This window comes from Sciurus carolinensis, chromosome 7 (genome assembly GCF_902686445.1).
Source record: "Sciurus carolinensis chromosome 7, mSciCar1.2, whole genome shotgun sequence".
Lineage (NCBI taxonomy): Eukaryota > Metazoa > Chordata > Mammalia > Rodentia > Sciuridae > Sciurus > Sciurus carolinensis.
Window position 1 is genome coordinate 110054469 of NC_062219.1, and position 27890 is coordinate 110082358.

The window sequence follows — 27890 nt, forward strand, 5'->3', positions numbered from 1 at the left end:
AATGCAAGTAAGTTCATAGAAGAAATGATTGGGTTGTAAGAGTCTTAAACAGTGATTTAACCCCTGATAGGGATTAACTGAGTGGTAACTGAATGGTAACTGAAGTGGTAAGGTGTGGCTGGAGGAGGTGGGAATTGTGGTGTGGCTTTGGGTATATATTTGTATCTGTCAGGTGGAGACTCTCTCTGCTTTCTGATCATGATGTGAGCTGTTTCATCTGCCACACTCTCCCTCCTTGATGGTCAGCCTCACCTTGAGTTCTGAGGAATGGCTCTGACCTATAAACTAAGACCTCTGAAACTGTGAGTCCTCAAACTTTTCCTCCTCTATAGTTGTTCTGGTCAGGTCTTTTAGTCATAGCAATGAAAAACCTGACTAAAATCATAACTTTTATATGTACCAATAGTCAACCAGCTGTAAAAGAAATCAGGAAAACAATTTCATTTACAGCAGTCTAAAAACAGAATAAGTCTAACCAAGAAATACCTCTATAATGAAAATTACAGAATACTGAAGAAAGAAAGTGAAGACAACATTAGAAGATGGGAAGACCTCCCATATTCTTTTTTTTGAGGGGGTGGGGTGGGGACGGTGTGTACTGGGGATTGAACTCAGGGGTACTCGGTCACATCCCCAGCCCTATTTTGTATTTTATTTAGAGACAGGATCTCACTGAGTTGCTTAGGGTCTCACTTTTGCTGAGGCTGGCTTTGAATTTGTGATCCTGCCAAGCCACTGAGATTAAAGGCTTGTACCTCTGCGCCCAGCTTCCCATTTTCTTATAGGCAGAATTTAAATTGTTAAATGAAACTATTACCAAAAACAATCAGATTCAATATAATCCTCATAAAAATTATCAATGACATTCTTTACAAAACTAGAAAAACCAGTCCTAAAATTATATGGAAGAATAAAAGTTTCAGAATAGCCAAAGCAATTCTAAGTAATAAGGACAAGGCTGGAGTCATCACAATCTCAAATTATCCAAGCTCATATACCCACTCTCAAATCATACTACAGATGTATAGTAACAAAAATAGCATGGTATTGGCATATAAACAGACCTGAATAAAACAGAAGATACAAATCCACACCAACGCATTTATCTGATCTTTCATAAAAGTGCCAAAGACATATTCTGGAAAAAAAAGACAACCTTTTTAACAAATGGTGCTGGGAAGACTTCTACTAGCCATATGTAGAAGAATTAAACTAGATCCCTATGTCTCACCCTACACAAAAGTCAACTCAAAGTGTTTCAAAGACCTAAGAATTAGACCACAAACTCTGCAACTGCTAGAAGAAAACATAGGGTTAACACTCCAACATCTAGCAAAGGTATCAATTTCTTTAATAAGAGTCCTAAAGTTCAAGAAATAAAGCCAAGAATCAATAAGTGGTACAGTATCGAATTAAAAAGCTTCTGCACAAAAAAGGAAATGAGCAAGGTGAATGAGCCTACAGAACGGGAGAAAATTATTGTCAGTTACTCTTTCAACATGGGATTTATATTCAGAATAATAAAAAATTCAAAAAACACCACGGGAAAAATAACCCAATCAACAAATGGGCAAATGAACTAAAGAAACATTTCTCAAAAGAATACAAATGGCGATCCAAGATGGCAGCCTAGAGGGTGACTGCACCCCCAGTCGCTCCAGAACCCAGGAGTTAAGAAGGGGAGGCACTGACAGACTCGGACTGAAATAGAGCCACGGGTAAGTCTGCCCACTGGGTAAAGCTCAGCCCGGGTGGCAGACCCAGATAGAGGTGGCTTATCGGAGCCGGGCAGGGCAGCTAGAGTCTTCCACAGACAGTCCTGCGCACTCCAGCGGTGGGAACCGCCCACACAGCCAGCTTCTCCAGGTTCCCGGAGCGGGCCCGCTAGTGAGAGCCTTTCTGACCCGAACAAGCTCCAAGTCCTGGAGCCAGCGAGGCACAGTGTACTCTGACACGCAAGCAGCTTCAGGGACCAGGATAGGGCAGACAGAGACTTCCCCAAGTAGCCTGAACCCCTGCGGTGGGAGGTACCTTTCAAGGCTAGCTTCTCAGACCAGACCGCCCAGTGAGAGGTTTTCTACATAGAACCAGCCACAAGCCCCCGAACCAACGGAGAGCTTCAATCCGCAAGCAGCCTCTGGGATTAGGGCAGGGCAGCCAGAGACCTCTTCAGGCGGCTCTGCCCACTCCGGCCCCAGGCTCTCTTCACGGGGCGATCCAAGATGGCGGCCTAGAGGGTGACTGCATCCCCAGTCGCTCCAGAACCCAGGAGTTAAGAAGGGAAGGCATTGAGAGACTCGGACTGAAATAGAGCCACAGGTGAGTCTGCCCACTGGGTAAAGCTCGGCCCGGGTGGCAGGCACAGATAGGGGTGGCTTATCGGAGCCGGGCAGGGCAGCTAGAGTCTTCCCAAGGTAGCCTTCCACACTCCGGCAGTGGGCTCCTCCCACACGGCCAGTTGCATGGTGCAGGCCCACAGTGAGAGCCTTTTCGCACAGAGCCAGCTCCAAACCGTGGAACCAGTAGGGGGCTGGGGGGAGTTTTCTTCGGATGAGCTGCTTTATCAGATTCCTCCAAGACATCAGGCTACTGAAGGCTGGGAGGTGATACACTGGAAATCTACTGGGACACTATAAGCCAATAGCGGAAAACTGCAATATCTCAGGGTCCCACTGACAGCTGACCAATATGAGAAAACAAGGGAAGAAAATATCCCAAACAAACCTAGATACTACATCAATAAAACCCAATGACAGCACAGCAGAAGAAATGTCAGAAAGGGAGTTCAGAATGTACGTAATTAAAACGATCAGAGAAGCTAATGAGGAGATGAAAGAGCAATTGCAGGCATTGAAGGAGGAGATGAAAGAGCAAATGCAGGCATTAAATGATCGCACCAATCAACAGTTAAAAGACCAAATACGGGAAGCAAGAGATCATTTCAATAAAGAGTTAGAGATACTGAAAAAAAAAACAAACTGAAATACTTGAAATGAAGGAAACAATAAACCAAGTTAAAAACTCTATAGAAAGCATAACCAATAGGATAGAACACCTGGAAGACAGAACCTCAGACATTGAAGACAAATTATTTAATCTTGAAAACAAAGTTGGCCAAACAGAAAAGATGGTAAGAAATCATGAACAGAACCTACAAGAATTATGGGATATCATGAAAGGCCAAATTTAAGAATTATTGGGATTGAGGAAGGCTTAGAGAAACAAACCAAAGGAATGAACAATCTATTCAATGAAATAATATCAGAAAATTTCCCAAATCTGAAGAACGAAATGGAAAACCAAGTACAAGAGGCTTATAGAACTCCAAACATACAAAATTACAACAGACCCACACCAAGGCACATTATTATGAAAATACCTAACATACAAAATAAAGACAGAATTTTAAAGGCCCGCGAGAGAAAAGAATCAAATTACATTCAGAGGGAAACCAATAAGAATATCAGCAGATTTTTCAATCCAGACCCTAAAAGCTAGAAGGGCCTGGAACAACATATACCAAGCCCTGAAAGAAAACGGATGCCAACCAAGAATCTTATACCCAGCAAAACTTACCTTCAAATTTGACGATGAAATAAGATCCTTCCATGATAAACAAAAGCTAAAGGAATTTACAAAAGAAAGCCAGCATTACAGAACATTCTCAGCAAAATATTCCATGAGGAAGAGATGAAAAACAACGATGCAATCAGCAACAGGAGGCGCTAGCCTAAAGGAATAGCCAAATAAAGGAGAAACCAAATCATGTCAAAAACAAATATGAGTCAATTGACTGGGAATACAAATCATATCACAATAATAGCCCTGAATGTTAACGGCCTGAATTCATCAATCAAAAGACACAGACTGGCAGATTGGATTAAAAAGAAAAATCCAACAATATGCTGCCTGCAAGAGACTCATCTCATAGAAAGAGATACCCATAGACTAAAGGTGAAAGGATGAGGAAAAACATACCATGCACATGGACACAGCACAAAAGCTGGAGTATCCATTCTCATTTCAGATAATGTGGACTTCAAACCAAAACTAGTCAGAAGGGATAAAGAAGGACATTACATGCTGCTTAAGGGAAGCATAAATCAGCAGACATAACAATCATAAATATCTATGCCCCGAACATTGGCTCATCCACGTACGTCAAACAAATCCTTCTCAATTCCAGAAATCAAATAGACCACAACACAATAATACTAGGCGATTTTAACACACCTCTCTCACTACTGGATAGATCGTCCAAACAAAAATTGCATAAAGAAACTATAGATCTCAACAACACAATCAACAATTTAGACTTAACGGACATATATAGAATATACCATCCAACAAAGAACGAATACACTTTCTTCTCAGCAGCACATGGATCCTTCTCTAAAATAGACCATATTTTATGCCACAAAGTTACTGTTAGCAAATACAAGAAGATAGAGATACTACCTTGTACTCTATCAGATCATAATGGATTGAAATTAGAAATAAATGACAGAATAAAAAACAGAAACTTCTCCAATACCTGGAGGCTAAATAATATACTATTATATGATGAATGGATAACAGAAGACATCAGGAGGGAAATAAAAAAATTCTTAGAAGTAAACGAGAACAAAGACACATCATATCAAAATCTCTGGGACACTATGAAAGCAGTACTTAGAGGAAGATTTATTTCATGGGGTGCATTCAAAAAAAGAAGTAGAAATCAACAAATAAACGACTTAACACTACAGCTCAAAGCGCTAGAAAAAGAAGAGCAGACCAATACCAAAAGTAGTAGAAGACAGGAAATAGTTAAAATCAGAGCCCAAATCAACGAAATCGAAACAAAAGAAACAATTGGAAAAATTAACAAAATAAATAGTTGGTTCTTTGAAAAAATAAATAAAATTGATAAACCCTTAGCCACACTAACAAAGAGAAAGAGGGAGAAAACTCAAATTACTAAAATTCGGAATGAACAAGGAAACAGCACAACAGACACGAGTGAAATACAAAACATAATTAGAAGCTATTTTGAAAATCTATACGCCAACAAAACAGAAAACCTCGAAGATATCAACAAATTTCTAGAGACATATGAATTACCCAAACTGAACGAGGAGGACATACACAACTTAAATAAACCAATTTCAAGCAATGAAATAGAAGAGGTCATCAAAAGCCTACCAACAAAGAAAAGTCCAGGACCAGATGGGTTCTCAGCCGAGTTCTACAAAACCTTTAAAGAAGAGCTCATTCCAATACTCCTCAAACTATTCCATGAAATAGAAGAGGAGGGAACCCTCCCAAACTCGTTCTATGAAGCCAATATCACCCTGATACCTAAACCAGACAGAGACACACCGAGGAAAGAAAATTTCAGACCAATATCCTTAATGAACATCGACGCAAAAATTCTCAACAAAATTTTAGCAAATCGCATACAAATATATATTAAAAAGATAGTGCACCACGATCAAGTGGGTTTCATCCCAGGGATGCAAGGTTGGTTCAACAGTCGGAAATCAATAAATGTCATTCACCATATCAACAGACTTAAAGTCAAGAATCACATGATTATTTCAATAGATGCAGAAAAAGCATTCAATAAAATACAGCATCCCTTCATGCTCAAAACACTAGAAAAAATTGGGGTAGTGGGAACATTCCTTAACATTATAAAGGCCATCTACGCTAAGCCCATGGCTAATATCATTCTAAATGGTGAAAAACTGAAAGCGTTCCCCCTAAAAACTGGAACAAGGCAGGGATGCCCTCTTTCACCGCTTCTATTCAACATCGTCCTTGAGACTCTAGCCAGAGCAATCAGACAAACCAAAGAAATTAAAGGGATACGAATAGGAAAAGAAGAACTCAAACTATCCCTGTTCGCTGATGACATGATTATATATTAGAGGAACCTGGAAATTCCACCAGAAAACTTTTAGAACTCATAAGTGAATTCAGTAAAGTAGCAGGTTACAAGATCAATGCTCATAAATCCAATGCATTTCTATACAGAAGTGATGAATCTTCAGAAAGAGAAATTAGGAAAACTACCCCATTCACAATAGCATCAAAAAAAATAAAATACTTGGGAATCAATCTCACAAAAGAGGTGAAAGACCTCTACAATGAGAACTACAGAACACTAAAGAAAGAAATTCAAGAAAACCTTAGAAGATGGAAAGATCTCCCATGTTCCTGGATAGGCAGAATTAATATCGTCAAAATGGCTATACTACCTAAAGTGCTATATAGATTCAATGCAATTCCAATTAAAATCCCAATGATGTACCTTGCAGAAATAGAGCAAGCAATTATGAAATTCATCTGGAAGAATAAAAAACCTAGAATAGCTAAAGCAATCCTCAGTAGCAAGAGCGAAGCAGGGGGTATCGCAATACCAGATCTTCAACTCTACTACAAAGCAATAGTAACAAAAACGGCATGGTATTGGTACCAAAATAGACAGGTAGATCAATGGTACCGAATAGAGTACATGGACACAAACCCAAATAAATACAATTTTCTCATACTAGACAAAGGTTCCAAAAATATGCAATGGAGAAAAGATAGCCTCTTCAACAAATGGTGCTGGGAAAACTGGAAAACCATATACAATAGAATGAAATTAAACCCCTATCTCTCACCCTACACAAAACTCAACTCAAAATGGATCAAGGACCTCAGAATCAGACCAGAGACCCTGCATCTTATAGAAGAAAAAGTAGGCCCAAATCTTCAACTTGTTGGCTCAGGATCAGACTTCCTTAACAGGACTCCCATAGCACAAGAAATAAAAGCAAGAATCAACAACTGGGATAGATTCAAACTAAAAAGCTTTCTCTCAGCAAAGGAAACTATCAGAAATGTGAAGAGAGAGCCTACAGAGTGGGAGAATATCTTTGCCAACCATACCTCAGATAGAGCGCTAATTTCCAGAATCTATAAAGAACTCAAAAAACTCTACACGAAGAATACAAATAATCCAATCAACAAATGGGCTAAGGAAATGAACAGACACTTCACAGAAGAAGATGTACAAGTAATCAACAGATATATGAAAAAATGTTCAACATCCCTAGTAATAAGGGAAATGCAAATCAAAACTACCCTAAGATTTCATCTCACCCCAATTAGATTGGCGATTATCAAGAACACAAGCAACAATAGGTGTTGGCGAGGATGTGGTGAAAAAGGAACACTCATACATTGCTGGTGGGGTTGCAAATTAGTGCAGCCACTCTGGAAAGCAGTGTGGAGATTCCTCAGAAAGCTTGGAATGGAAACACCATTTGACCCAGCTATCCCACTCCTTGGCCTATACCCAAAGGACTTAAAAGCAGCATACTACAGAGATACAGCCACATCAATATTCATTGCTGCTCAATTCACCATAGCCAGATTGTGGAACCAACCTAGATGCCCTTCAGTTGATGAATGGATAAAGAAACTGTGGCATATTTATACAATGGAATATTACTCTGCCATAAAGAATGATAAAATTATGGCATTTGTAGGCAAATGGATGAAATTGGAGAATATCATGCTAAGTGAGATAAGCCAATCTCAAAAAACTAAAGGACGAATGATCTCGCTGATAAGCGGATGAGGACATATAATGGGGGGTGGGAGGGGTTAGCATTAGGTTTAGGCTTAGGTTTAGGGTTAGGGATAAGGAGAGCAGTAAGAATGAAGGAAAGAAGGACTGTATAGAGGGAAAAGAGGGGTGGGAGGGGTGGGGGGGGAAGGAAAAAAAATAAACATCATTGCCCTATGTAAACGTATGATTACACAAATGGTATGCCTTGACTCTATGTACAATTAGAGAAACAACATGTATCCCATTTGTATACAAAAAAAAGTCAAAAAAAAAAAGAATACAAATGGCCAACAAATATATTTTTAAACATGTTCAACATTCTTTACAAAACTATAAAAACCAGTCCTAAAATTCAAATGGAAGAATAAAAGTTTCACAATGGCCAAAGCAATTCAAATCAAATGCAAATCAAAACTACCCTGAGATTTAACCTTATTCCACTTAGAATAGCAATCATCAAGAAGACAACAATTATACATGTTAGAGGGGATATGGAGAAAAAGAAACCCTATTACATGATTCATGGAATTGTAAATTAGTATAACCATTATGGAAAGCAATATGAAGGCTCCTCAAGAGACTAGGCATGGAAGGAAATACCAAAAGACCTACCTATGACACTCCTTGGTATTTATCCTAAAGAATTAAATTCATCATACTATGCTTATACATGTATACCCATGTTTATAGCAGCACAATTCACAACAGTCAAACTATGAAATCAGCCCAGGCGTTCATCAACAGATGAATGGATGAAGACATCGCCATATGTATATGCAATGGAGTTTTATTCAGTCACAAAGAAAAATGAAATTATTTCATTTGCAGGAAAATAGATGAACTTGAGACCATTATGTTAAGTGAAGTAAACTTCAGAAAGTCAAAGATTATATGTTTTCCCTAGAGAAGAAAAATGAAAACGGTAGAAACTAGAGAAGAAAAATGAAAAGAAGGGTGTTTGGGGGGGGCAGGGATCTAATAAAAATCAAAAGGACATCAGTAGAATAAAGGAAAGGGAGCAGCAGGTAGAAAAAGGAGAGGAGAAAGTGTTGAGAAGTAATATTAGTCAAATTATATTGTTATATTATATAAATGTGTGAATATGTAACAATAAATCCCATCATTATGTACAACTATGGTGTACCAAAAATATGGAAGTACTACAACAATTGCTGGTGAGGATGTGGGGATAAAAGTATACATATACATTGCTGATGGGATGGTCAAATTTGTAAAAGCACTTTGGAAAGCAATATGGAGTTCCCTCAAAAGACTAGGAATGGAACCACCACATGACAAAACTGTCCAACTCCTTGGGATAGAAAATAACTATTTATTGAAAAGAAAGAAAATCAGCATACTACATATCCACTTAGCAGCATAATTCACAATAACCAAATTATGGAACCAACTTAAGTATCCACCAACAAATGAATGGATTAAGAAAATGTGTATACACACACACACACACACACACACACACTGGAGTTTTAGTCATTCAGAAGAATGAAATCATGTCATTTGCTGGTGAGTAGATGGAATTGGAGATTATCATGCTGAGTGAAATGCCAGACTCAGAAAATCAAGGGCTCATATGTGGGACCTAAAGAGAGACAGAGAGAAAAAAAAAAGGATAAAAATGCAAATGCACCAAAATAGAAGGTAGACCAACAAAATAGAAGAAGGTAATGTGGGGAAGACAGGAGTAGTGAGAAAAGGAAGCAACGGAGAATGAAATCAACCAAATGAAGCCTTGTGCATTCATTAATATGTCACAATGAATTCAATTTCATGTATAATAATGCATCAATAAAAACATTTAAATATTTTCAATTTAATATTATGTCAGTTTTAGTAAGTTCTATTTTTCAAGGAATTTGTCCATTTTACTTAAATTATCAAATCCACTGGCATAATATTCCCTTATCTTTTTGATATGTGTAGAATCTGCAGTGATTACCCCTTTCATTAATTATTAATATTATTAATTTGTACTATGTCCATTTTTTCTCAGTAAATCTTCCTAAGGGGCTCATAATTTTACTAATATTTGACCTTATAGATTTTCTATTTCATTGATTCCAATTTTATCCTTGCTATTTCTTTTCTTATACTTGTTTTGCATTACTTTGTTCTTTTACAAATTTTTTGGTAGTTGATTCTGAATGTTTCTTGTAAAGATAGGAATTCAGTGCTATAAATTTCCTTAAGTCTTTACCTGCATATTATAAAATATGATACATTTTATTGAAAAATATTATATTTGCCTTATTTCTATTTATTTAGAATTGTTTAGTTTCCAAATTTTTTCTAGATCATGTTGCTACTTAATTCCATTGTAGTTAAAAATATGTTATATAAGATTGTGATTCTGATATTATTTAATGAGACTTTGTTTTATGATATTATAAATGATCTATCTTGGTCTTTCTTCCATATGCATTTAAAAATAATTTCTTTTGCAGTTTGGGGCTGTAAGCTTCATTAAATGTCACATAAATCAAGGTGGTCATGTCATCACTCAGGTCTTCTATTACCTTATTTTTTTCTTGGTCTAGTTGTATTATCAATTAGACAAAGTTCTTCAATCATGTTTATGTATTTTTTCTTTGATTCCATCAGTTTTTGATGCATGTATTTTAAGGTGTTTTTAGATATGAATATTTTTTAAATCATTGCATCTTCCTGACGTATTGATCATTTGACCATAATAAAATATTCCTCTCAATCTCTGGAAATTGTCTTAAAGACTACTTTGATATTAATATATGGGTACTCCTTTCTCCTGGTTAGTTTCTATAGTATATCATTTTGTATTCTTTTACCTTCTATTTCTTTCTTTTTATTTAAAGTGTGTCTCTTGTAGACTATATATAGTTGGGTCTTTTTCCATCCAATTTGATTATCTCTTATCTTTTCATTAAATGTTCAGTCTGTTTACAGACTAATGACTAATGTGGTTGGATTAACTTTCTATTTTGCTACTTTAAAGTTTTTCTCACTTGAGATTGGTCTACAGTTTGTTGCCATTGTTGATCTATCTTTATTATCACGTCAAAATTTTTCATATCTGTTTCTAAAACTTCAACTGTATGAGGCAAAAATAACACCATGAAAAAGAGGCACCAAGAAAGGATTATTGTCTTCGGGACCTGATATTCTTTTGCACAATTGTTTATAGTTTTTCCAATCCTCTTTGAATACAGAAATTTGTATGGGTGACTGTGTGAGATGATGGATGTTAATTTTCTTCACTATGGTAACCACCCTAATATTTACATTTATAACATGTTGCACACCTTATACAATGAATTTTATTTTAAAAATAAAATTATCAGCAGGTAAAGAAGAAATTGGTCTGTTTAATTTCTCTATGGGAGTGATTTATTTAGTATTTTCCTAAGAAATTATCTTTCATTTATTTTTGCAGGTTTATTTGTGTTAAAGAGTATAAAGTAGGTTCCTATAATTTTAAAAATGTATTCTTTTTTAAAACATCTACACCTTCTCTCCTTCTACCACCCCCTCTGATTAGTTTAGCTTCTCAGGCTCTCAACTGCCTCTTGCAATATTCAGAGATGCCATTAGGGACTCATATCTATAGTTCTCTTCTTTCTTTTGAATTTTGGCCTCTTGTTTCACTTTCTTTGAAGTTCCTCAATGCTTGAACTTTTAAATTGGTAATATAGATAGTAAGAGGACGGTCTGAATCACATAGTCTATCACACAGTTTGCCATTACTGAAAATAGAATTACTACATGTCCTTTTAAGAGTTAAAAATAAAATGTCAGGAGGCAGGTGCATGGTAAGTCCTCACAGAAATTCAGAGTGGAAATCAACATTTGCTCTTTTCAGTGGATAATTCAAATACTAAGTGTTATGGTTTAGACATGAGGTGTCCCCCACAAGCTCATGTATGAGACAATGCAAGAAAGTTTAGAGGTGAAATGATTGGGTTATGAGAGTCTTAATCAGTACACTAATCCACTGATATGTATTAATTAGGTGATACTGTAGGCAGGTATGATATGGCTTGAGAAGGAAAGTCACTGGGGGTGTGCCTTTGGGGTATATATTTTGTTCTGTTTCCTGACTGCCATGTCTTGGGCTGCTTTCCTTCCCCACGAACTTCTGCCATAATGTTCTGCCTCACCTAGGGCCAAGAGCAATGAAGTTGACCATCTATGAACTGAGACCTTTGAAACTGTGATCATCAAATAAACTTTTCCTCCTCCAAAATTGTTCTTATCAGGTCTTTTGGTCACTGATGCCAAAATGCTAGCTAAAACACTAAGTGAATCAGCCATATTGTGTCTGATCACTAAGAACCCCTTTAAAAAATGTGTATGTGTATAGTGGGGTTGTCCAGATTTGTTTGGCAGTTACTTTTGATTGATCCTTTCCACCACCCCTTGTCTGTGGAGGTGAGGTTAAGCATGGTAGAAATAAGAAGAATGCTGATTAAATAACTATTAATTCAGACCTCTCATACAAAAGGGAGGTCAGGACTGGAGACATGCATGTATCTGTGTATAATCATCATGGAGCTGTCAGTAGAAGAGTTCATTAAGTTCAATTTATTGATGGTGAAAATCAGATTTTAGAAAGTCAAAAAGACAGAAGATGTGTGGAAATGTAGTCTGTCTGAATGGCAGTTTGACTTACTTTGTGAATACAGTCTGCCTTTACTTCCCAGGAAATTTTGACTTTGGGACATGAGTTATAGAACAAGTAGATTTAACACTAACAATCATCTATGCATGCATAAATTAAGGTACAAATTAGTGTGTTTGTATGACCACATCCCCGGACACAAATGGAACATTTGGATTCTCATATACCCTCCCAAGCAACGGCTATGTATGTTGGTAGGGCTGGGGTAAAGTTGGAATGTACCCAAACGCTGGCACTGAGGATGCTAGGTATGGGAAAGAGGTAAAGCTGGTACCCAACTTCAGGAAGAACAGGGCACAGAAAATTTACTCTTAATCCAAGGATCTCAGCAGCAACAGTTAAGCCATAAGTGGGCATAACTAATTTACAGTACAATGTTTTCCCACTTTTCAAAGAACTCTCTTCCAGAGTAAAAAATGTTTTATTGTTTTCCCACAGTTCTTAGCAGTGCTCACTGAACATAACAACTGAAAATGAATTAATCTCTGTTCTATTAGAGAAAACTGTGTCAAATCTACATTCATCTGGATAAATTATTAAGTGCTTGTAGCTACATATAAAACAAAGTTTAAACACATAACCACTCCTCAGCTGCTTTGCAATCAACTTTCAAAACTTCTTCCCTTCTACTGTAAGTCAATAAATTATAGTTCTGGAAGCTCTGCAACTTCTTTCCAATGATGTTCTTGTGCTGGACTGTACATTTTATACACTGTTTTAAACTTTTGGTTAAATGTTATATCCTTGGTCTAGGTTTAAAAAAATAAAACCTGTAATGAATGGCTATAAAGGTTTTTTTTCAGAATCACTAGTCTTGACAACATATCTATCATAGTAGGTATATTTTGCAATTGGACAACAGATTTAAAAACATCAATGACACTGTACCTTATATTTAATAATTACAGTAAGAATGTTTTGGTAGATTTCATTCACATAAATTTTAATTGTATGCAAAGTCATTATCTACAAATTCAAATACAGTAAAAATATGTTTTACTTTAACTTAAGGTAGTACATACAAATTTCTTTAAAGCATACTCATTTTATTTACACATTATTTTAAGAATTGGAAATAAATACTTTACATCTAATCTTTGTCCTTCATTTCTAACTTTGCATTAACAGTGAAGTAAACCCCTTCAAATAAGAGGAATTAAATGTAATCATCCTTAAAGCTTACAGGACTTGTCAAGAGGGGGAAAAAAATCCAAGAACAGTGTAAAGGCATTTTATTCCTTTAATGTTCCAAGAATTTATCTGTAAATTTTTAAAGGAAGCCTAATACAATAATATTTTATTCTATTGCTTTTTACCAGACAAACTTGTACATTAACAACAGCAGCACAATTGCCCTTTGCCATAAATAAATGTAGTTATACTGAACTCACACACTGAATTAACAAAAAATACTTAATCCAAAGTTTTCCTTTGAAAACTTTAACAACCTTTGAGGGTTGTCATAAACAGTTCAATATTTCCGTATTTCCATACTCAAATGCTTTCTACTACCCAGAAAACACAGCAGCACATTAGTTAATCATTTAACAAAATACACATCAAAACCTTAAAGGCTAACTTTACTAACGACCTTCTCAGAGTATTATAGGAGTCACTGGTTTTAGCAGTGATGAGTTTTAAAATATGCAAATGAATTACCACAAAGTTCAATTTAATGATATATAAACTTCTCTTAGATTAAATAAATACTATTCTTCTCATCTCATCAACATATACATTAAAAATTTACGTAATTTAGTATTTTGAGAGTGGAATGAAAGACAAAATAAGTACATACCTCTTAGTGAAAGGGTTAAAAGACTGAGAGGACATCCCTTCCTATTTCATCCTATGTAAAATTCAGATGGGTTGGATACCATGTATGGAGTTCTGAAACTCATAACCGCCAATAAGTTAATGCAATCAATAAAACTCATAACATTGCAAGGGCCAACTTCCACTCAACTGGTATCAAATATTCTGAAACTATATTAGACTTTTCAAAAATATCCACTTAGGGAAAAAAGGTTTAAATGTGGCAATTCTAGTGGTTGTTATTTTTTAAATTAAAGTAGAAAGGAACTTTTCTATTATTTTATTGAGTACTGAGATCAACTAATAAAAAATCCGAAAATTTATCAAAAAGTAAAATCAGTTCTGTACTGTTCTTAATTCAATTTATAACCAATAGCATGGATTATCTATACAAGGTGTAGAAATGCCTCTGAAAAATCCCAAATATAATGGGCTCCAAATATTAGGATCAGGAAATTAGCAGGGATCCAACAGATACATTATATGTTTTATGAATGACACCAGTGTTGTTCTTTATCATCACAGATACCAACATTTAACTGAGCTGTATAATTACCACAGATTATCTCTGTATGCTAAGAAAACAGTTACCAAGTTTGTTTTATATTACCAAAACTTTAAAGACCATACTATTCATATTAATTGTTTGTCTCAGGTCCTAATGAATGACTTTTAAATCCAATTCTTCCAATGGATACAATCTAGATTGCCACAACTCAGTTTCTTCATATTAATTTTAATTATTAGAAGGTGCTACTTAGTAAAGGTAGGATGACAGTTATTCACATAAATTTTTGTCTCTGAACAAGTTTATTAAAAGATATGAGATTACTTCTGTGATTCCAAATATTAGAGGAAAAAAACAGAGGCAGCACTAAAGCTATTCTGTCACTTCATGTGTGAATGGTAGAAAAATTAGAAGATACCAAATTCTATTTTCTTTCAAAAAAATTTTGTAGTACCAAACACTGAACCCAGGGACTCCCATGTGCCAGGCAAGTACTCTAAACACTGAGCTACGTCCAGGGTCCTTTAAAAAAAAATTACTTTAAGAATGGGTCTTGCTAAGTTACCCAGGTTGGCCTTCAACATATGATCCTCCTGCCTCAGCCTCCTGAGTAGCTGGGATTACAGGTGTGTGCCACTTGCACCTATCTCTAAATGTCATTTTATAAATTTCTTACCTACTCTATTGTCTAATAAGTAAGATACAGAGTCACAAAGGTAAATATAAAAATCTCCCTTTATCATTCTCACCCAATCAAAATCAGATTTATATTCAGGTCACAAATTTCTCTACCGCACTTGAGTATTTCAGGTAAAAAAAATTAAAAATAGAAACAAAATTAAAGAGTGTTTCTAAAGTTCTGATTTTAAGTTGTAAGTTAGGTAAAAGTAAACAAAAAAGAAGTGCAAAATAACATTCCGCTGAGAGCTGTGCTCTAGGGGAGTGTGTAAGCCTGACCACAGTCCAGTCCCTTCTAACCTCCTTCTATGATAACATTTGCACACCTACACATGCAAACACACTTGTGCATACATACACATCAATAACTTACACAAAGGCATTAAACACAAATAGAGAAAAAGCATTTCCCTCTATTTTCTTCTGAATTTCTCATTAGCAATAATCTTCTTCAAAAGATATAACTTTTGAGACTTCAACAGCTTAAAGGACTTTAAAAAGATACAATGGTGAGAACTCAGGCTTTTTATCACATGGTCTTAGTTAGTTTTTATGTGTTTTTTAATAGCTTTCCTTAAGATGATTTCTCCATAAGCTAGCATAGCACTGTTTTTCTGCCTGGCTAGTAAATTTTAAAAACCATCACAGAATTTTCTACCTCAAGGACGTGTTTGGGATACAAATTAAATAAGGGTAAATACAAAAATATAGGAAAATTTTCCTTCCTGATACATAAAATTCATTAATTGCATAAAATTTCTGTTGTTTCATTTACAAATATATAAATTTATTAGAAAAATGCATCTAAATTTGATATATTTTCATTTTAAACATGTATCTTCTTTGTTGCAAAGAGAAAAGGAAAGCAGAGTATTTTTCTCAAAAGGTATTAACAGAGAAATAGATGGTGTTAACTGATTTACTAGCATTTTTACTATGGGCAGGGTTATTTGTATTAGCTAATGTACCAAAACAAAACACAAGGGAAAAAATTAATTTTAGCATGCTTGGTCTAGGTTGTCTTTCAGAGTATACCTTTTCACAGTTATAACACCATTTCTAGGATGTATCCTTAGTTTTGAGATTATGCAAAGACACTCAGTATAAATCCCAGACATGTTACCCAATTAAAGGATCATCATCATCTTCTTGTAGTTGAAGTCGGGAAAACGGATGGGGTACAGATAATCTGTTTTGCATGATTATTATAAGGCACGTTAGAGTAGTTAACACCAAAAGTACACCAATAACAATCCCAATGGCTTCTGGGAGATTAATGCACCACTGGTCAACCAACAAGCACTTGGTATGACTAAAGGTTCCATTATTGGGATGTGGTTTTAATCCCAGGATGTGACACATCATTGGATAAATATCCACAATATTAATGGTGCTATGCTTGTAGCCTTTGTGAAATGCAGGGCCGTGGGCGGCTAGGAACGGATGCATACTGGGCAAAGAATTGTCATAACCATGGTCACCTACTGAAAAAGAACAAAATGATGTCAGTAAATATGATCAGTCTTTTTATTATGAAATAACTTCTAGTGTAAATACACTTCTTGATAGCCTAATTCTCATCTATTAAGATTCTGGTTAGTTGAACAAGACAGAGGCCAGAAATAAAAATTTGTATTTTCAACTGGGCCATGTTGCCTATTTCATATACATAGCCCTTCGCCCAGTGTGTCATGGCCTCAGGCTTTAATACTACCTCTCAACCTGATGGCACTTATCTTTTAGCCCTAGCCCCACTTACTTCACATCTCAATCTCCAGCACTATTTGTAAAAACTCACTTAAAAACAGCACCATTGATGAAAAACTGTGGTCAGGCTGAGGGTTCTAACTGAAGAGAGCAGAAGAACAATAAATGGAGAAGTTAATCTGCAGCCTTACCCATCTCAATTGCTCCTGTGATTAAGAAATAGGATGGCATAACGTACTGGCTTACTGAAAGTTAATAAATGCTTTGAAATCAGAATAGTAAGATAGGTGGGAATTTAACAAAAGAGATTCTTGTATCAAACATAAGGTACAACAAGATTACTCCAACCTGTAATTCCAGTAGAAGTGTGACTCAAAAAAAAACAAGGAGTGGTCCCTGACATAACTCCAATACCAGACTCACAAGTGTGAACTTTATTTTAATAAATATTATCTTTTAAAGTACATCAGTTGCATTTAATAAATTCTTACCTTCAAGATGATTAAATGATATTATTGTATATTATTAACTGTATGTTTAGAATATTTCAAAATAAAAATAATGAATTTGATCAGTATGACAAAAAGCAGAATCGAGATATAGACAGATGTTATGATTTTAATAATATTAAAATCTGCCTATCTATGTAATAGAAAAAAGAGTAGGAAAGGAAAACTCTTATAATTAATATTTGTCTATATCTCTGAATTGAGGGATTATGGATAGTTTTATTCTTTTTTTCTATATTTTCCAAGTTTAAAATAATGAGCATATAAAATAGCATAAATATAAATAATACTCAAACTCCACTGACTCTGAGTCTATCTTACCCTTGCCTGATTGTCCTGGATTGCTATTCATCAGAGATCTGAGAATTTTAGTCTATGATCAAAATCGGCCCTCTGCCTGTTTGTGTTAACCAAGTTTCACCGCAGCACACCACTTCAATTTGTTTACATATTGTCTATACCTGCTTTCATGTTATAAAAGCAGAGTTGAGTGGCTCAGAGACCAATTGTCCACAAAGCCTAAAATGTTTACTCTCTGGTTACAGAAAAAGTTTACTGACCCCTGCAATGGTTTATAAAATTTTTATTACTCTATTTTTTATAGATTATTTTTTAAATGTATTAAAATTGAATTTAAAATATGGACAAATGAACTTCAGTTGAGGCAAGACCAAAAACTCACCCCTACATATTCTCTAAGGAGAGATTTTGATACATCTGTTTACTTGGTGGATTTTTCTGTTTGTTGACTTTCTGATTCTTGTCTAGTATTCTAAACAGTCATAACATTCAAGAAAGTTATTTTATCATTCAGAAAGACTCAGGGTTATGAAAATTTCAATTCACACAATTAAAAGTAATTTGGAGTAGCTAATCTCTCTCCTTTAAATTTGTTTCTTTACTACAAATCCAAAGAACCAATCTTGAAAATTGCTGACAGTAACTGCAGTTTTGGTTTAAAAAAAGGCAAATCTACAGCTTCATCCTTGAGGATACCAATCCTTCTAATTAAAAAGAGAAATTGTGGTTACTGTAAATTACTATCAAATGAAAACCTGATCATCATCTAATTGGAAAATGAACTAATAATACTGTGTAAACATATCTAAATCAAAATATCCTTTTAACAGAACAGTGTCACAATGTATGATGTATCCCTAGGGATACAACAGAAATACCCTAAGTAAATACTTACATTTTGATAATGATTTATTTAATACAATTGTCCAGCCTTCATCAGCAACCAAAATAATAGGCTGAATTCGATCGTTATGTTGGTAATAAAATCTGTCAGGAATGTCTTCTTTAAGATAAACATTCATGTGAGGGCTACAGTTTTTCAGTTTGTCATAAACCTCTGTTATATCTGTAAAAAAAGAAATAGCAAAGGAAAAAAGTCATGGTTGGCTGATAAGGAAAAAAATATGTCTAACTAGAATAACTACAAGTAAATACTGGATGTCATCTATTAAACTACTTAATTCTTAAAACAACAGAACAGAATTATGTGACAGTATGGACACACACACATACACACACACACACACACACACACACCCCACACACACACATCCCTTTATCAAGCATTCACATCGTTTTTTCATTTTTTGAACAATCCACAAAATTATTATCCACATAGTACATTTTTATAGAAAGGAGCAATATTCATATGGAGATTCCCAAGTAAACATAAATTAATTACATATTACTACCAATTCTAATTTTATGATAAGTAAAAGGAAGATATGTCTCACACTAAAATCCAAGATTTCTTTAAATTTAAAAATATTCTTTTTCCCTTAGTGTGAATAATTTTAAAATATATTAAACAGAAGAATAATTGCAAATTACTCAAAACTTGTAGATTAGGGAGGAAAATACACACTGTTCTATTTGGTATACTGAGTATAGTACTGAACTACAAAAAGTCAGTGCTTCATTCTTTAATACAACCCTCCCTCTTCAACCAATTGCTCCATTCAAATAATAGTATCCCTCAGCTAAAAGTCTACTTACTTATTTTGGGGAGTACTGCAGCAACTGGGGTCAAATCTATAAGAGTGTAGGTTGAACGATCGATGCAGAGATCCAAGTTTATCATTCTGTTCTCAGAACACTGGGTCATCCCATGATCACTTGTAATGATAACATTAAGATTTTCCCACAATCCTAACATCTTGAGCTTTTGGACTAGATAACCAATAAGGTCATCTATTTCTTTCAATACCCTGCGCATGTTTTCTTTATCTTCTGGTCCATATTTGTGGCCACTTGCATCTGGTTCTTCCCAATAGAGTGTTGCAAAGGTGACTGGTGGGTTCGAATTGCTGAGCCACATGGTAATGTTATTTAGTCTCTCTTCAAATGACACTGAGATGCTATAATTCATAAAATAGGAAGGTGTGGTATTGTGAATGAGTACATCAGTACCAGGCCACATAGCAGCAGCACTTGATCTGTTTTCCTGAAGCTGATTAGTCACCCAAATAGGTACAGCCTCATTCCACCAAAAAGGATCCTTGTCATTAGAATCAGAAAATGTTTCTTTGTGACTACATCATACATGGAATTGGCTACAATGCCGTGGCTTTCCTCATATAAGCCTGTCACAATGCTATAGTGGTTTGGAAATGTTTTTGTGATAAAAACATTTTTAACATGTTCTACCAAGACACCTTCTTTGATAAAATTCTGGAGATGAGGAAATTCATAGTTCTGTAGATAGTCAGCTCTAAAGCCATCAAAAGACACCAGCAGTAACTTGGGTGGCACACTATATGAAGAGTTACCTCTACAACCAGTCATAAGTCCAGAAAAAAAAAGTATTACTAATAACTTCATAATGAACACGTTGAAGGACAGCAATCAGGGTTCCTAAAATATAAAAACACAAATCATAGGTAGTAATGCTATTTGATTTGAATTAAGATTCAGAAGTTTAGCCAATAGGTGATGAGAAAAAGAATTATTTTCTACAAAATACAAACAATATCAAGATTCCATAAGCTCCAGAGAGATGTATTATTTTTCTAGTTTACTGAATAGTACCCTATAGTTCAATTCACAGAAATAACTAGTGGAAATTCCACCATTGTGGCTCACTGCTCATTCTTGTTGAAAAATACTGGCATAAAAAAGGGAAATTAAGAAATAAATGCTATTTGAGGAAAATATCTCAACTCGGTCTATACCTGTCTCAATATTTACATGAAGTTGACTAACCAATGAACAAAGTCTACAGGGAATAACTCCTGAAGAAATTTAGCGGCTGTTGAAATCAATTTCATCATCACATCTCTCTTAAACTTCCACTTTACAGTCAAAGATAACTATTTGTGTTATAAATAATCCATTGTTATCAAAAACTCCTTTCACTTAATAAATATCTTTGCCTTCATTCTCCATCTTCTTTAGTCTCTAAGAAAATAGGGTATGTGGTTTAGGAAGAATGCTTTGCTTTAGACAGACAGGATGCTCCTTCCATCTTCAGGAAAGAAGAAGCAAAGGTTAAGGGTGAAGGGAGTTGTCTTCTCTGTGTTGCTGGAAGAAGGGTAAATTACTAAAAGGGAATAAGGTGGAAAAAGGTTCACGGATTGGAGGAATATAGACAATGCATGAAATGGCCAATGTGGAGAATGGGAGAGGAGATGAAGAAAGAGGAGCATTGGTGGGTAATGCTAATAGCTGGTATCATGGATTTTCATAAGTGACATTGTGTTCCCTACAAACTCTGTGGCCCTGGCACAAGCATGAGCAAAACAGGCAGTTGATCCAACTCAGGCTTGAGATTCTGCCAGAAACTGAAGGATGACTAAGTTGAAGATGCTAACTAAAGAGTAGCTGAGGTTGGGGGTTGGCACACACTTGTAATCTAGGGACTTAAGAGGTTGAGATAGGAGGATCCCAAGTTCAATCTCAGCAACAGAGCAAGACATAAGCAACTTGGCAGGAAATCAAAGGAGTGGCTGAAATTCAAGCTGCAGCATCTAGGCTGAAACTAAGACACACAAGAAGTAGGGAGGTTTTTAGACTAAAGGTTCTAAGGGAGTCAAAGAACTGATGTCTTCAGAATAATTTTCCATGAAAGTTGCAAAGATGTAAGGCTGTGGTCAGAATGAGGTATAGTTCATTATTTCAGAATGAGAAATCCTTGGGTCTGGCTACAGGAGCATGCAGCTTGAATAGCAGCAAGCTAACTAATAGTGATTACTAAGTTCACAAGCCATTTATTGTGTATTCTTTTTTCTCCAAACTAGACTGCAATTATTTAAAGGCAGAGACTTTCTTCCTTCTTTCAAAGACACTACCAAGATGATCTGTATCCTGGTCGTCTTTCAAATACTTAGGAATTGAAGTTGTGATTCTCTGAAAACCAATGGCTTAAAATTCTGCAAACAAAAGGCAAGAGATCATATTTGTGAAGATCCTCTACCATATTAACCTGAAGTAGGTGGCAATCTGAACGTGGTACTTTCCACATCTATTGCTGGTGCCACCCGAAAAACCAAAAACAGTGCAGAATAACAAAATCAAACTACCTTTCAAAATAACTGAGTGACAATTCTAATGAGTAATAGATGAAGCACACTCCTATAGACACAGTCCCCATCATATATCTCAGCAATTTCAGCTATCAAGAATCCACACAGTGGAACTTCCATTTTCATTCAGTGTCTTGTGTCCTCTAGCATAGAGTTCATGCATAACGTAACTCCTCCCTCAGAGGAGAATACTGTTCTATCAGACAACAATATTATGTCAGCTGATGCTGTATGTTCCAACAACTTTAGAACTTGTGTCAAAGGCACAAGGTCTCCATGAAACCTTGGATTCAGTAGATTCCCCAATTTCTCTGAGTACAGGTACTTCCTGATACTCAAATGTCTGACCAATAAGAATACATTTAAAACAGCCAAGAGGTGACACAGTATCTTTTCAAGAGGAAGAGATACTTATAAATACACTTTAAAAACTACATTATTCACAACCTGGCTCTTTCCATAAGTAATCATTCTACATTCCCAACCAATTCATTACACAAACTACTTTCCTGCCAAGTACAAATCAGATATATATCAGAAGGAATGCATTCTCTACACTTCTAAATTTTTCCACTTCCTTAGTTCTATAATAGCTTCACCATTCTCTCAGGCACCCAGAGATCTGAGTACCCTGTCAGTTGTCAGTCTAGTCAACCCTACCTGCATATCATCTAGTACAACACAGTAGCAAGAATCACTGAAGAGAGCTGTTCAAAGTACAACTGTCCAGTCTACACTTAGGAGATTCTGATCCAGTCAGTCTAGAGTTCAGGCCAGGAATCTGCATTTTTAACAGGTTCCCACTCTTTCTGGTGTCCACTACTGCTGTACTCTTTGAAGTCCTCAATGCCTCTGTCTATGGCACTTCTGTCTCCTAACTCACCCTCTTATCTTAATCATCTTATCATCCTCCTCCTTGTCACCCAACATCTGCTGCCAACTTAATCTTCCTGCTACTCAATCTTCAGAATCCTTCCCTTAAAAAAAAAAAGAGTTCAAAGGATCCCCCTTCCTATACAAAAAAGTCCAAACTCCTCCAATAGCCAGGTGAAACCTGCTTGCAAATTACTGTGAAGAAGGTACAGAAATAACTACTAACGTTGACTTTCACTCACTGTACTGCACTGTATTACAAAGACATGTAAAAGATAATTGTTATTTATCTTGGTAACTTATAAGTGACCTTTAACCGCTCTTAGTAATAGTTTGTGCTTCCAGGACATCTTAACTTAAAGTTACAGAAATCTACACACGAAGCCTTGCTCAAACACTCTATTAGGCAATATTTAAACAAGCATTCAACAAATTTCAAATAAAACTAACTCCAGAATGCAAATATATACATATATACATATACATATATATGTATATATTTGCACCATGTATCATGGTATCAAATGATTTATACTTTTCAAATACATAATACTCAAAACAGGGATACAAATAATCAAAATAATGAATCAGGTTGTCATCTTGGAAAGACATAGGATTAATACTTAAATCAACTTTGTTCTACAACACCAAGACTTCTTTACAACAGTGTTTGAACTTCATATACAATAAAGGTTTTATTATGTAAAACTAAGCCATAGAGGAATTACTACAAATGTAATATCAGTTATGTCCAAAATATTTCCAACACAATTACCTGTAAGAGTAGAGGGTGCCACATCAATTCAGTAAATAGCGTGAGGACAACTGGATATCCACACGTAAAAGAGTTAATTGGAGAACCCATCTTCTGCCATATACAAAATTAATCTACAATGGATCATAGACCTAAATTAAGAACTAAAGTTGTAATGCTCTTAGAGGAAAATATAGGAATGAATCTTTATAATCTTAGATTAAGTAAAACCTTCTTAGACACTATACCTAAGCACAAGATACTAAAAAAAAAAAAAAAACTCAACTTCATTAAAATTAAGTTTAGGGTTTCAAATGATACCATCAAGCAAGGTAAAAAACAACCCACATAATTGGAAAATAACTGCAAAATATATATCTGAGGAGAGATTTGTACCTAGAATATATTAAAAATCTTATAACTCAATAATATAAAGTCAAATAATCCAATTTAAAAATGAACAAAGGAACTAAAAAAAACTATTTCTTCAAAGAAGATACAGATAGCGAATAAATACATAAAAAGATGCTTAACATCATTAGTCATCTAAGAAATGCAAATTAAAAAACCACACTGAAATACCACATCTACTAGGATAGTTAAATAGAAAAGATTAGTAACAGGTGTTGGGAGAATATATAGAGAAATTGAAATTTCCATAAAATGCTAGTGGGAATATAAAACAGTACAGCCACCCTGGAAAAATAATTCAGGCAATTCTTCAAAAAGTTTAAATAAGAATTACTATAAGATCCAACAATTCTAATATCAGCTCATATGCTCAGGAGAAATGAAAACATATATCCACACAAAAACTTGTAGACAAATATTCATTGCAGGATCATCACCAGAGTCAAGAAATAGAAACCATTTCACCAACAAATAAATAAAATGTGGTACACCACATGAGATATCTAGTTATAAAAAGGAATGAAGTACTAAAATATGCTACAACTTGGATAAACCTTGAAACATTAGGGTAAGTGAAGCAGGCAGTCACAAAAGATCACCTATTATATGATTCTATTTAGCTGAAGTGCCCAGGATAGGCAAATCTATAGAGACAGAAAGTATATCAGTAGAAACCTGGGGCTAGACGTTGGGGGAAAATGGAAACTAAATGTTAGTGTGTATGACACATTTTGGGGAGGTAATGAAAATGTTTCCAAATTGACTGTGGTGATGAGTGCATAATTGCATAAAGTTGTGCACTTTAAATGAGTGAACTGAATGGCATGTGACTCACATATCAATAAAACTATTATAGTTTTAAAAGCAGAGGGAAGTGAAATTATATTCTTAAATGTCTCACCATAGAACAGGAAACATCTTTGTCATCTCATTTTACCACAAAAACTATGTGAACTGTGTATCCCATAATGCAGATTTGAGTGTTTAAATGTGAAAATATCATACATCACTTCCCATATGCAAAACACTACCACAACAAAAAAAACTGTGTTTGTCCTTCTCCCAAAAAATACAAATCAAAATCCTTCTTCCCCTAATCTTGAGTATAAAGGATGCTCAAGGAATCCTGGGCTATTAATCCTAGGGTTCAGTAATCTCTCAGCACATACTGCCTGGACCCAAATGTGCCTGTCCTTATCATCAAGCTCAGTAGCATGGACAAAGAAAAAAGATTACAGACTCTGAAGTCAGAAAGATACCAGAATATGAGCTTAGTAGATATGTGATCTTTTTCAAATCTATTTTCTTCCAGTTTCAGGTTCCTTGTGTATAAAATGGGAATGCAGAAAGGTTGCAGAACAGACCCTCAATTAATTTTCTATTATCCACTCTAGTTACAAAGCGGTTATGTTAGAAAAAGATCTGTACAATGACAGGCAGATTATGAAACTTTAAAATAAATTATGAATAATTTAGTCTAATCTCTTTTTAAATATGAAGTTGAAGTTCAGCAATTAGTTGTTTTATTGTGCTCTTACTAACTTTATGTCCTCAATAACCGTACAGTCTAGTAACAGCAAGTCAGGTAATATTCTCCACACTACTAGCACAGCTTTAACTGTCTGGATTTATGTCTACCAAATTCTGTTTCATTCTAACAGCAAATGTTAAGCTATAAGCAAAGCATCAGTCAGAAATTCTCAAGTAGTTTTTAAGGAATGAAACTGGAATACTATAAACAACTGGGAGAAACCAATTTTTCACAACAAAAAAATATATATCAAAGGAAAGGAAAAAAGAAGACCCATTTGAACTACATCCCAATATCCCAACAGCAACTGGAAGAACATATAACATATGTTACATGTTCATATAGCCCAATTCAGGGGATAAAACACGCCTAACTCCTCTGGGATAACTTTCGTGCCTGGATGGAAGGCCTGTCAGTCAACTCTCACTGTCATTCTTAGCCCTTGTGAAGTTGGAAAATGATATCTGTCACCATGACCAGGCCACTTGCCCTGCCATACAATGAAACACCTATCAGCTCTAAAACAGCATTATTTTCTGTGTAGATAATTTCAGTGACTGCCTTTAGATTATCCCCATACACACCTCCCCCTACCTCCCCTTTTTTTAAAATTTAAGACAGTGTCTCACTAAGTTGCTGAAGCTGGCTTTGAACTTAAAATCCTCCTGCCTCAACCTCCCCAGCTGGGACCACGGGCATGTGCCACCGTGCCCAGCAATCATCAGTTAATTTATTAACAGTCCAAGGAAAAAAATATAACAATTCCCTAAAACTCCTTCTCAGTCTTAAAAATCTAGGATTCTAAATTATTCTCAAATTTTCTACCATCTTCAAATCAGTAACACCCACCACTCTTTATGTACTCCTTGTGTTTTCATCAAAATTTCTTCCAAATTATATTTTGTAACTAATATGAAAGTTAGAAGAGAGAAGATGAGGGAGAGAGATAAAGGGGGGAGAATGAGTGTTTGCAAGCTTGTTTCTGTAAAACAGAAAATCTCTTGGGGTTGGGGAGAGGAAGAAAACCACAATACAGAAACCAGTAGCCGATTTCCTACAGTACTTGGAAAGCCTGACGGTTAAGCAAAGCCCTTCTGGAGTCAGACCTGTTGCAAACCCGCTTGTACAATCTTGGACAGGTCCCTTCACTTCTGAGTCTGACTTTCCTCATCTGTAAAATAAGACGCTATTACCTCGCGAAGTTGTCGCATGAAAAGGTAACATTGTTAGTAAAGTACTTAACATAGTACCCCGCCCATAAAAAGCACTTATATGGTATCTTTTTACTGTCTGGCTTGCTTATTTTCTAGAAAATTAAATTTTAAACACAATTATATAATCATTTGTTACTTAAACCCTAACATGCAGACAGACCACGCCCGCAGTGGTGTTCCTTTAAAAGCAAACGCCTCCCATCCCAAGAGCAGCACCTGGCCACCACGCCCCGTCTCCCTCCACTTCCATCCCTGGCCCAGCCTCGCCACCTCTACTGCGGCTCAGTCAGCTTCCCTCCGTTCACCCCAAACACAACAGCCCTCTTCCCCGACTCCGCGTCCACCTGCTGAATTTCCTTTCCCCTGCGCTCACCGCACCCCGCCTGCCCCTCGGCCCAATAGCTCCCTCCCTGCCTCTTCGGGTTCCTTCGCGGACGCCCCCGCCAGCGCCCCGGTGGGTGTGCGTCCCGACCCGGCGCGGGGAGAGGGTCTCGCTGGCTCTATTTTCAAAACCCCTAGCCGACTCGGGAGGGAGTGGCATTTCCCACTAGACTCCCAGAGAACCAAGCTCAGACTTACCCGTCGACGCCGCCGCTGCCACCACTTCTTGCCACAGCGCGGAACTCCGCGCTAGCGGAACCCGGCACTCGCGGAACCCGGGACTCGTGGGTACTTGCGAGCGAGAGGAACCGCTAGGGAGAGGGGCGAGGCCGAGCCTTTCCTGAGGCGCCTGCGCAGTAGCGGGCGCCCGCACCGCAGTTAACAGCCCCGACCTCTCTGAGATTCGCGCTACCGGGGACACGAGTGTGCGCAGCTGTCCCGCGAGCGACTGCGAAACTAGCTCAGAGCCTGCTGGGGCCCGAGGGCGAAGTCCGAGACCTTTCTTTGGATTGGATGCTGGCGCTAGTGTTCAATATAACTCCCTTTCCGGTTGGGTAGATTCAGGTACCACCTGGAGACAGGTGCTTTGACGGGGTTGAATCGGACCTAGAAGAACAGGTTTGTTCCTCTCTCCCACTTCGCGGTTTCATTATCATCCTCGTGAGTGCTCGAAAGTCCTTTGGCAATTGC

At 36.3% G+C, this 27890-nt stretch overlaps 1 protein-coding gene across 1 annotated transcript; it reads right to left on the bottom strand.

Moving 5' to 3' along the window:
• Positions 1 to 15152: 15152 nt before the first annotated feature.
• Enpp4 (ectonucleotide pyrophosphatase/phosphodiesterase 4) lies at positions 15153 to 27673 on the bottom strand. Its single transcript, XM_047559564.1, is given in 5 exon segments — positions 15153 to 16763; positions 18691 to 18861; positions 19512 to 20030; positions 20033 to 20369; positions 27399 to 27673. Coding segments are annotated over 4 exon segments (1359 nt in total). The 5' UTR covers positions 20337 to 20369; positions 27399 to 27673; the 3' UTR covers positions 15153 to 16398.
• Positions 27674 to 27890: the final 217 nt, after the last annotated feature.